The following is a 12,433-nucleotide window of genomic DNA, read 5'->3' as shown; positions in this document are numbered from 1 at the left end:
GTAGCAACTGTACTCTGCTTCTTGCTGAACCAAGAAACACATGAAGTACCAAGCATAAAACAGTTGCCACTATGTGACACACGAGTGTCAGAACAACCAGCCCAATCACTATCAGTGAACCCATGCATGACAAGTGAAGTATCAGCCCCATAAAGAAGGCCTAAATGCTAAGTGCCTTTAAGATATCTAAAAACATGCTTCACGGCATGCCAATGGTGCATAGATGGGCTGTGCATATATCTACTCAACTGTGAGACAGCATACTGTAGATCAGGTCTCGTATGGCATACATAAATCAAACAACCAACTGCCTGCTGATAAAGAGTGACATCACATGTACCGCTGCCATCCTCAAAAGAGAAGTGAAAACCAATCTCTAATGGTGTGGATACTGGCTTGCAATCCTCAAACTGAAAACGCTGCAAAAGCTGTCCAATGTACTTGGATTGTGACATTTAAATGCCCCCCTCACTGCTAGCAAATTGAATGCCCAGATAGTAGTGCAGAAGACCAAGATCAGACATAGCAAATGTCTGCTGCAAATCAACTTTAAAATCTGCAATTTTCTGAGCATGTGTCCCAGTTACAAGCATGTCATCCACATAAAGGACTAAAAACAGCAAATCTGTCCCATGCTTGTGGATGTAAAGGGTAGCCTTTATAGGGCTGTTCTAAAAGCCAAGTGTGAGCAAGTGAGAATGAATTCTCGAATACCAAGCCCAAGGTGCCTGCTTCAATCCATAGGAAGCTTTTTCAAGCGGCATACCTTGCTTTCAGAACCTTCAACCTCAAAGCCAGGAGGTTGGAAAACATAGACCTCTTCCAGCAAATGCCCATGAAGGAAAGTTGTCTTAATATCAAGCTAATGTATCTGCCAATGAAAGTGGGCAGCAAAGGCAATAACAATGCGAATGGTAGTGATCCTGGAAGTGGGAGCAAAAGTCTCCTCAAAGTCAATGCCATGCTGCTGAGCATAGCCCTTAGCAACAAGACGGGCTTTGTGACGGTCCACTGAACCATCAGCTTTCCGTTTGATCTTGTAAACCCACTTAGTTCTAATGGCATTCTTGCCATAAGGCAAATCACACAACTCCCAAGTGTCATTCTAATGGATAGAATCCAATTCAGCTTGCATGGCCTTCATCCAACAATCATTCTGAAAGGCATCTTGATGACATAATGGCTCATCATTGCATGCTGTAGCAACCAAAGCATAAGCAACAAAACTAGCATGCTCTTTCCGAACAGCTGCTCTCATACGGGCTGGCAAAGGAGTGTCTTGTTTGCTGTCTTTTAATGTGTCAAGGAGCCAATGGGGTACCTTTTTAGGCTCCTGAATTTCTGCTCTTTCCTGGTCAAGAGCCCGGTGCAAATGATCCTAATCAATGATAGGCATATCAGGCTGAATTTCTACATGCACATGGGGCTGTAAATGACCAACAGATAGAGCAGGGACAACCTCAAATGGAACATCATCCCGAGCATTAGATGGAAACAAAGGCATCAAGCTGTCAAATATGTTTGGGGCATCAACAACGGGCTGTTTTTGACATTCCAGCAAAGGCATAGCGGAAGATTCATCAAACACAACAACCCGATTGACAAAACACTTGCCCATGCGGGGCTGATATAGCTTATAGCCCCTGCTCTCTGAACTATACCCAAGAGAAATGCATTTAACAACTTTATCATCCAACTTAGTGCATCTCTGTGAAGGCACATGAGCATAAGCTAAGCATCCAAAAGTCCTCAGGTGGGAAATGCGAGGCTTACGACCCGTCCAAGCCTCATAAGGTGTGATAATCTGCAATGCCTTTGTAGGACATCTATTCAAGATGTAATTTGCACACATGACGGCATCCAACCACAACTTATTAGGCAAATGTTTGCCTTTCAACATGCATCTGGCCATTTCCATCGTTGATCTATTCTTCCGCTCAGCCACGGGATTCCGTTGAGGAGTATAAGGCACCGTGCATCGATGATTAATGCCACAGGAAGCCAAAAAAACAGCAAACTCCTTCAACATGTATTCACCCCCCCTGTTTGTATTAATGTGAGCAATGCGCAGCCCACTCTCATTCTCAGCCACGGCAATAAAGTGCTTGAAGCATGAAGAAACATCAGACTTGGATTTCAATGCAAAAATCCAAGTGTACCTAGTGAAATCATCAATAAAAGTAACAAAATAGTAGAACCCCCCAAGAGTTGCAACCCTCATGGGTTCACAAACATCACTATGAACCAGATAAAGCTTACGTGAAGCATCAACTCTCCCATCCTTGGGAAACGCAGCACGATGCATCTTACCAAGTAAGCATGGTTCACAAACATGTTTGGTAGGCATATGCATTTTGGGAAGATCCACAACCATATCTTCCTTATATAACTTCACCAGGGCTCCAACTCTATATAAGAGAGGCCCAATTGTATGGATGACACACTACAGATACACTACAGACACTCAAGCAATACAATTATTCCTTGTTCTCTCCTACTTCAGTCTCCTTTCTGTTCCTTAGCACATTTCTAAATATAGTAAATCTAGGATTTCTTACAGTGGTATCAGAGCAAATTTCGCTCCTGTTTGTAGGAAATGCCCTCCACCTTCTAGCGCCTATCTGATACATCTTTTTCCGCTAAAAGGACATCCGTCCACATTGTGCATGGAAGAGATGGAGAGGATGAGCGTAAAAATTTTTAGCGCCAACCTTGCCTAAAGTTCATCAATGGCCTCTCCATCTCCCACACATCACGAGTTGATGTGAATGGACATGACAAAAATCGTGTCTTTTCATGTGCTTGGGCAGTCCCAAAACCAAGGGACGCACCTTTTCCACCATCGGGAACACCTTTTGATGAAGAGTCTTGACTCCTCACCCAAGGGACACACCCCATCGTGGCAAAAAGGACACACCTATTCATGTAGGGACACCCCTTTTACAAACAGGGACACACCCCTTCATGAAAAGATGCACCTATTCCAAGGGTCACACCCCTTCGAATAGGCACACCTTTTGGAATCAAGCACCTTATATAAAAGGGTACCTAGAGGGGTTAAAAAGGAAAACCCAGCCCCAAACCTTAGGTCTACCCTAGATTACCCAAGGGTCAAATAAACCCACCCTTGAAATTTTTTGGGCAACCACCCAATGTAGGCAGCCCAAACCAAAAGACAGAAGGGGCGATCCATTTCAACGCCCATACAGTTTTTCGTCAAACAGGTTTGCCTACCTGCGCAGCCCCTACCCTCGCCATTTCGCTGCCCTGCTCCCCTAGCCTCGCCAAATTTTTTTTGGCCCTGGTTCCCTGCTTGCAGCGCTAGATCAGCATTAGCCTCGCCAGCCTGCAGCGCTAGATCAGTGTTAGCCTGCCATATCTGCCGCAAATCTGCCTTGGAAGCTGCAGCCTGGTTTCACCAGCCTCCATCGTGATCCAGCCTGCAGCCTTGGACGCCTTTCATTGTGGTCCAGCCCTTTGAAACCTGCCATCTGTTTCGCCAGTCTTTATTGACATAAGCAGCCTGTTTCGCCATAGACAGCCTGCCCCCCCTTTGTTGCGCCACCTTACCTGCCCGATCAGCAGCGGTTGAGCCTTCCTATCGCGATGAAGACAGCCTGTTAAATGCGCCCTGTTCCTGTTTTCCAATCCGGACCAGCCAGGCCCATATCTGCTCCTTGCAACCCACTGCAACATGGACCTCCGAACAGAAATCTGCAAGCCTTTCTACGCAACAAATTGGCAGAATAAATCATTGCCAAGTGGATTCTTTCCATTCTACTTCTAAGGATCCTCTTGTCATTATCAAATTACAGCAAATGAAAGACGCTCCCTTAAAGCATGGAAACCCCTGGTAATTCACCCGGCATTTCAAGGACACCTCAGGCATTATCTACCACAATATCGTGTTCAGATTGCACAACCAGCCCATTTCGGAGCTTTGGCATCTTGGGTCTTCTGTGTCACGTGCCCTCCTAGTGATTTGGACCACATCCTATATCTTCTCCGTGAGGCACCTCAGTTACATTACTTCCTCAACACAGTCCAGGTTGTGTTCCACAAGACACGAAGATACCCAGAACCCGATATTCCTCAAGAGTTTGCTGTCCATCTTTGGAGAGAATTTTACCCCTCACCTTCGGCATCTCCAGGGTACTCTCCACCTCCTTCAGCTCCCAGATATCCTCCTAGACAGGTTGTACCTTCCCCAAGACAGTATTTACTCTGAAGGCACTCCTTCTCCTGGATATCCTCCATTTCCGACAGCAGCTCCTTATCCCTTCTCAAATCCGTGGACTCTGCAACCTACTCCTGTACTCTCACGAGCAGTAACACCCCTTTCGGCATCACCAGCGTTACCTCAGACAGGACCTCCTTTACCAAATTTCCACGGGTGGTTCCATCCTGCCTCGCCTGCCCCCTCCAACATGAGCAACCTCAGGGAGCAGCCCGAATCCTCTTCCAGAAATGGTACAAACTAGAGCGCAGGTTCGTGCTTTTCTCATGGGGACCTCAGATATGTCGCAACGCTCGCATGCAGCCTCTCCAGAGATCAAAGACTCAAGTCCAAAAAAGACCCCTGAAGTCAACGTACAAGGCGAAACACTACTGCAACTTCAAATTCCCCAGCTTCAGGACAGCATCTTTGACTTGGTCCAAAAAGTCCAACAACTTCAAGATTCTCGCAGTACCACCCATACAGAGGATGACATGACGCAACCAAACAACTATGCAGATTCATTCCCACCTGAGGTAAAAAACACTGAACTACGTGCCCTCTACCGTTTACTTCAAGCTTCCAAAACTAAAAGACTTGACATCAAACTTCCAGAAGCCTACACTGGTCAACGCAATCGCCGAACAGTTGACCAATGGCTCGCAAAAATGCGCATGTATTTTGATACTATTGACCTCACTGAAGGCAAAAAGATCGCCTTGGCAGCCTCCCTCCTCAAGGATACAGCTTTTCTATGGTGGCAAAGACGCTTAAAGGATGGCAAAAGCGTGTTAACATGGGAACGTTTTGAACACGTGCTCCGTAAGCAGTTCATACCTACCAATGCGGACTTCCAAGCACAATCAAAACTCCGACAGTTGGAGCAAACAGGCTCCCTGTCTTCCTACATCTCTTAGTTCACCACATTGGTGCTGGAGATTGATGGTTTAACTGAGGATGATCGCTTTCATGCTTTCATCTCACGCCTAAATCCCTCGTTACGCATTGATGTCCTTAAAGCTAACATCACCACCACGGCTGGCGCTATTGCTTACGCAGAGCGCATTACAGATTTCCAAAACACAGGGAAGCAGAGTGCTAATCGCACACAAAACTCTACTATGGCCAAAGGTGCTCGCCCTCAAGATAACACCAGGTTTCGAAAAAACTCCGGTAATCAAGGTCAGCGACAGTCTCAAGATCCCCAGAAGTCTCAAAAATCGTATGCTGGATTCCAACAGAAGCACTCCTTCAAGGATCGCGCCTCTTCTTCTTCACAAAGTCATCACCGACATCCCCAACATAAAGGTGCGGCCACTGACAAGAAGAATAACTCCAGCACAAAAGGACTTTGTACCATCTATACACGCGACCATAGATGGTTCGATTGTCCCAAGCGACCAAAGCAAAATTCCAATATGGAACCTAGCACTTCCCAGACAGAAGATGCTACCCCAGCACAAGACAAGAAAGGCAAAGCTGTTCGAATGGCAAATACCATCCACCTGAGCCTTGCCAGCAACCCCGAACCTTCCCTAGCCACTCAAGTACCTTGTGTTCAAGGATCGATTCGTGGAACAACGGTCACTATCCTCATCGACAGTGGCTGCTCTCACTTTGAAATTCTCTGCGCAAATTCTCTCTACATCAACATTGAGAAGAGTGAGTTCTTCAAGACCCAACTCGAATATTTGGGACATGTTATTTCCGCTCAAGGCATCTCTGTGGATCCCAAGAAGGTCGAGGTAATCCGAAACTGGCCTATTCCTAAGAATGTTCATGATGTCCGCTCTTTTCTCGGATTGGCAAACTTCTACCATACAAAGGTCTATCAGTTTTCTGAAATCGCAGCTCCTATGTCCGAATTATTGAAAAGCACAGCAGTTTTTCAATGGCTTCCCGAAACAGAGTATAGTTTTCAACAACTCAAGCAAGCACTCACTACCACACCAGTTATGGCTATTGCTGACCCAAACCTTCCGTTTGAGGTTATGACCGACACTTCCGACATCGCTACAGGAGCAGTCTTGATGCAAGAAGGCAGAGTTATTGCTTTTGACAGCCATAAACATTTTGATATCCAAACCCGATACCCGGTTTATGATAAGGAGTTTCTTGCCATTGTACATGCTTATCGCTCTTGGAAACATTATCTCATGGGAGCCGACTCGGTGGTCAAGACAGACCATCACTCTCTAAAGTATATCTTTACTCAGCCAGTCATGAACGATCGACAAGCACGCTGGGTTGAGTTTCTGGCCAACTTTCACATGACCATTGAGTACATTCCAGGACTACGCAATATAGTTGCAGATGCTCTCAGCAGGTTAACTCTAGCATCAGCTATGGTAATCTCTACATTATCTGTGGATGTTCCGAATTCATTCAAAGGGAAGTATTTCAGTGATAAAGACTTCGGCACAGCAGTACAAGTTCTTTCAAAAGATCAACCTTCGACTTCCGAACAGAAGATTTTCTCATCCTATTCTTATACGAACGACCTTCTGTATTATCAAGATCGCGTCTGTGTACCACATGACAAGGATGTTCAACGTCTTTTGTTAAAAGAGCATCATGTAGTTCCTTATGCTGCCCATCCAAGCATCAACAAGACTTATGGGTTACTCAGTGCAACATACTACTGGCCTTAGATGAAAAGCGACGTCATCAAAATGGTTACATCTTGCTTATCTTGTCAACAAATGAAAGCAAGCCGACGACTTCCAACAAGACTTCTTCAGCCTCTTCCAGTTCCAACTGAAAGGTGGGAAAGTATTTCCATGGATTTCATTACAACACTACCACAATCCTCCAGAGGTAACACTCAGATTATGGTAATTGTTGATCAATTGTCCAAAATGGCACACTCTGTTGCTTGCAAAAGCAGTGCACAGGCTCCGGACATAGCCAAACTCTTCATACAACACATCTTCCGACACCATGGATTGCCCAAGAATATCATATCCGACAGAGATCCTAAGTTTACCAGTCACTTTTGGATTTCACTGTTCGAATCTTTGGGTACAACTCTACTGTTCAGTTTAGCCTACCACCCAGAATCAGATGGCCAGACTGAAAGAGTCAACCAAGTTTTGGAAGAAATGCTTCGACATTATATTCAGTCATGCATAGCAGCTTGGGAAGAGTATCTACCACTCCTTGAGTTTGCTTATGATAACTCTTTCCATAGTGCCACAATGACTCCATTTCAAGCAGCTTATGGACACACTCCGATCGTACCAACGAATTTTGTACTTCAACATCGAGTGGCCCTAGCTGATCAACTGGTTCAAGAAATGCAAGACATTCTACTCCAAGTCAGGGATCATATGCGAAAAGTGCAAGAGCGGTATCAACGGTCTGCCAACAAACATAGACGTCACCTGGAATTTGACACTGGTGACATGGTGCTATTATTTGTAGCCCCACATCGCTATAAGACGGTTAAGTCTGTGTTTCCTAAGTTGCGACCAAGATACTATGGACCTTTCCGGATCATCAAGAAAAATTCACCTTTAAGTTACAAATTGGAATTACCACCATCATGGGGTAAAATCCATCCGACATTTCATATTTCTTGGCTAAAGATGTACATTCCAGGCGATGAAGCAGTTCCTCCTGCATGTGATTATGTCCCAGAAATCGAAGACGATTATGTTCTCCTTATTCCTGAGCATATTCTAGACCATTGACAGCGAGAGACTCGGCATCGACTTATCACAGAATTCCTTGTTCTTTGGCGAGATCTAGACGACTCCGACGCTACTTGGCAATCTAATGAAGACTTACAGTAGTACCCTGACATTTTACAGTAGTATTTTCAGAATTTACCGTGATATTTTCTGCATCAGTTCATTATCTCCACCAGGGTCTTATTTTGAGTGGGAGGGGATGTCACAATCTGTGACGTATTCCTTTCTCTATTTCTAGACTTATGGATGGTTTGATGAATGGACACTTGTGGAAGGGTATGCCCTTTCGACGGGACACTTCCTATGAGGCACAACCCTATGCCCTTTCGAGGGGACACTTCCTATGAGGCACAACCCTTCACAAGAGACATTCTATTGAAGAGACATTCCTATTGTAATGTACCCTCTCATCAAGGGTCACACCCTTCACAAGGGGTACACACCTCTTCATGCACATACACTTTGGAGTACACACCTTTTCATGTGTGACTCTTCACTCTCTATATAAGAGAGGCCCAATTGTATGGATGACACACTACAGATACACTACAGACACTCAAGCAATACAATTATTCCTTATTTTCTCCTATTTCAGTCTCCTTTCTGTTCCTTAGCATATTTCTAAATATAGTAAATCTAGGATTTCTTACAAGAAAAGGCATCACCCAAATCGATATAATCCCCATGCTGGGGTGCATGCAAGGGTCCAAAAAATGGGTGCTCATGCACAGCGTGCATCAGCTATAAACCCTCTACATGGACCCAAAAGCTTATCATGGCTATCTGACTAATCCCCATGCTGGGGTGCAGGCTGCTTACCCTTATCTTGCATAGCAATGGCAAATCTAAGTTGCTGACCAATCTGCTGCCCCATCTGGGCCAGAGCCGTATCCTGCATAGCCATGGATGTGGTAAGCTACAGGCTGAACTCCTGTCCAATTTGGCGGAAAACACCCTGGAGTATAGAAGCAAGGGCATCAAAAAACTGTGCATGCGCTGCTTGCACTTTAGGAGAGGAGGCTGAGTTGTAGGGATCTCTGAACCACCAGTGGGGTGGAAAGCAATTGCTCATGTTGAGCAGCCGCATCACTATCATGCAATGTATCACGAGGGGCACACGGGTGCCATGGTGATTGTCATGGAAGAGAGAAGCTCCAATGCAGGCAAGGAAATAAAGTGGATTCAAGAACTAGACAGCAAAACCCTGCTGTAATGAGCACCTGATATAGTGTGTAGAACCATGAAAAAGGCCGATGGAGAAGCTCAGGAGGAAGATTGATGAAGAGGCTTCAAAATGGAGTCAAAATGACTCCAAACGGGGCTGTGAAAGGCCCTTAAAAAGAGACTGAAACTTTGACCCCCCCCCCCCCTTTTTTGGGAGAAGAGGGGGGGAGCCTAAGTCACCTAGGACAGTTAGTACAACACTAACCTAAGATTCCTAGGACTCGTAGGACACAGAGAGAGGTAGCTAGACCTCGAAACCCTAAGGATGTCTCCATCAATGATAGTTTTATCATCAATGTCATACTCAAGCTCATGGATCGCTATCTCCGACCCAACCTACTCATCCTCATCCTGTGAGAATGCATCGTTTATAGATAGAGGTGTCTCCTCAACATCCGGTGCAACCCCTGTCAAGGAGCTACCTCGATGTACTCAGCTTAATAGCCTAAGCTAGACCATATCTCCTAGCCCGACATATATCTCTGCCTTGTGTAATTGCAATGGACTCACTAGGTGACCCCACACGAGTGTAGGTCCTTGCTACTCCTCTATCCACCGTGATCAACCCTAATATAGAACGGTATATTTTGCCTCTTGCGTATCAATGGCAGAAGAATAAGCAAGTCCTTTGTTCAAGTCAAGCTTAAGCTGTCCATCTACAAAGCCCAAGAAAGAGACAAGACTTACATCTATGAGTATTACTTAGCGATTGGCACTTGGAACATCAACGTTAAAAAGAGACCTCAGCCATGTGCCATGCCACATGATACTACTTGCATGGGAGCTGCCTCCTTTAACTTTTGCACTGATCTCATGTTCCCACAAAAATACAATAGCTTCTCATATTGCTTCGTGCTAAGCTTGTTTCTAATCTTCGTGTGAATCAATCCATACGAGCTCCAATTTCTCTCACAAGTATCATTCTTGTGGAGATTTGGGATTCAAAAAGAATTAAGAAGTTAATGCATTCACAATTTGCATAACAAACTACAATCAAGATTCAAGAAAGTATCCAAACCAAAGAGAGGGCCCTCAAAGCAAGACTCTGCAAACTAGAAGTGCCAAAGTCATATACTCTGCAAACTAGAAGTGCCAAAGTCATAAGTCTCCCATCAATCCAATAGACTTTGCACAATTCTTTGCAATGGCCTTCGAGAAGGCTGGTCCACACCCATTAGTTACTATGAATTATAACCTCTTCATCTATAAGCTCATCTAGACACATATGAGTGTCGCGCATGTACAAGCTGGCTATATATCAATAAAGCAAGATTTTATATTCTTTCACAACCTTCATGATAAGGGAAGTCATGTTTTTCGAGAGATTTTATAGACAGCCTTATTGACATCTTCCTTCTTTACCTCATTTTTTAATCTTCGTGATAAGGGAGGTCATGACACTTAGAGAGATTTGGTAGAAAGAAAGATAATTGGAAGGGATAAACGAGGGTGAGCAAGTTCATGTCAAAGGTTTGGTTGGTGATTGCGCTGTACCGCTCAACTCTTATATGGATTGATAGCATATGCATTTTCTAAGATAGATACTCTTCCAAAAAGACGTAATCATTCTGGCATTGACAGAGTTACAGAATAGAAGGATTTCATAATTGTGTATCAAACTTGGCCTACACAAACCATTCATTATTTCTAACGTGAAACTTGGGTTTTGGCGTACCCTTGTCCTACACATTCTCTTTCTCAGAGAGTTGAATACTGTGATGCAGTCTTTAATAAATGTCCCGACATCTCGGACTGTTTAGGCAACAGCGAGAGCTCAAGGACGTCACGCGGCAGGAGAGGGATAACTATGCCAACGCAAGCTCACTTACAAAGTGAGCCACAGAAAATCGAACGTAAATTGTTAATGCCTTACATCGATTTCGCTTAGCTTGCAGAAAAAAAGAAAGTAGACTTTCCGGGCAATGCAAGGGTCTTGCGCTTACCGGTCGAGCATGATCGTTCAAGCGGCGTTAGCCCCAGGATCAACGGAGCTATCTGCGACGCAGCGCAATGAGATCTACGAGGCAAGGATATGCTGAAAAAAAAAGCCTGTCCACTCTACCTCTTTCCTTTACTCTCCCGCTTTCCTTGCCTCACAAAAATTCGCAATTTTTCAAGATCTCCAGCCCCCCCTCCTTCCCCCACACTAATTTTCATCTTTCCAGATGCTCCCCTTGCCATTTCCTCCTCGCTTCAATTACTCGTTGACTTTCAGTCGCTGCTGCGCCTACATTGCTCCTCGAGAGATGAAGGAGAGATGTGCGGGGAGGGAAGGTGCATTTGAGGGAAAGGTGATCAAGGGCAGCTCAGATGTAACTTCAAGTAAGGGCAGATCCAAAAATGATAACTTTGGGGGGGGCGCGGAAACAGGATGATGATGATGATTTAATTACTACCGACGTGATGCCAGTCAGGATTTTGGAAATTGCGTAGGTGCTTTCGTACTAAGTCTAAATTGTGGGGTGAAATGTCCCTCTCACCCTTTGCGTCATTTGCTTTTAGACACTTTTGCACCTCCACAAATCGCTGCCTCGCCTCCTTTGTCATCCTTAGCCACTTTCTCTCCCCGGCCTCCTCGCCTCTAACCCTCCGCCCCAAACTCCTCACATACAGGGTCACGCCACTGAAAAGACCAACAATGCCACCCGAATTCCAACAACCTCGGCATGTGCAACCCCTTTGAGCATCTACAACTTCTCCAACTACAAGGAATGTCCCTATGCATGGTCAATGGAGGGCGAACGAGGTGGTAGGGGGCGAGGGTTGGCAAGGGGGGCGAGACGGGGGGAGGAGGAGGGCGGTAATCCTCTAAACCTCCATTTGAGGACATCTAAACCTTTTGTCCACCATTCTACATTTGTGAGACCTCCATGTGCTCACACTCTTATAACCAAGAACTCTAGTCCAATTCCTTCTAAAGGGGAACTAATCAATGCCTCCACCAAACCTACTCTTCATGGAAGGATAAATTTAGTGGTAGAGCCAATGGCCTTGTATTGCATTTGACTATTGCCTTACACCAAAAATTGGTATGCGCATCCGTTCATGTCAAATCTGACAAAGGCATCTAAGATGGAGTGGGTAATATTAAAGGGATCTTCATTTTTGTATATTGGCATGCTTTTTGGATTAGATTGAAAGTTCTTTATGGAGGTTTGCAATTTGCTCCAAAGGTTCAAGTTAATCATTGTAAGCTTCTTCATGGGCTATGTTCTAGAAGCTCTATCCCCCGTGGATTTACGTATAGATCTACGTGTCTATAGTCCTTTTGGGAATTACATTTGGAGATAGTTGCAACCTA

The 12,433-nt window shown here is 45.0% G+C and overlaps 1 protein-coding gene across 4 annotated transcripts in view; it reads right to left on the bottom strand.

The window, feature by feature from the left end:
- LOC147884317 (plant/protein (DUF810)) overlaps positions 1-11,536 on the bottom strand; it is a 219,391-nt gene extending 207,855 nt beyond the window's left edge. For 3 of the 4 annotated variants that reach the window (XR_015543641.1, XM_087398323.1, XM_087398321.1), the window contains exon 1: positions 11,076-11,536. Coding sequence is in view for 1 of the 4 variants with exons in the window: in XM_087398321.1 (XP_087254447.1) it covers positions 11,076-11,086 (11 nt within the window). In the remaining 3 variants the exon portion in view is untranslated. Of the gene's footprint in view, positions 1-10,807; positions 10,932-11,075 lie in introns of those variants that run through there. The other variant, XM_087398322.1, reaches the window with a different exon arrangement.
- Positions 11,537-12,433: the final 897 nt, after the last annotated feature.

Source organism: Dipteris shenzhenensis, chromosome 27 (assembly GCF_047967505.1).
Source record: "Dipteris shenzhenensis isolate YYH24624 ecotype China chromosome 27, Dip_SZ_1.0, whole genome shotgun sequence".
Taxonomy (NCBI): Eukaryota; Viridiplantae; Streptophyta; class Polypodiopsida; order Gleicheniales; family Dipteridaceae; genus Dipteris; species Dipteris shenzhenensis.
This window is presented reverse-complemented; position numbering and strand designations above follow the sequence as displayed.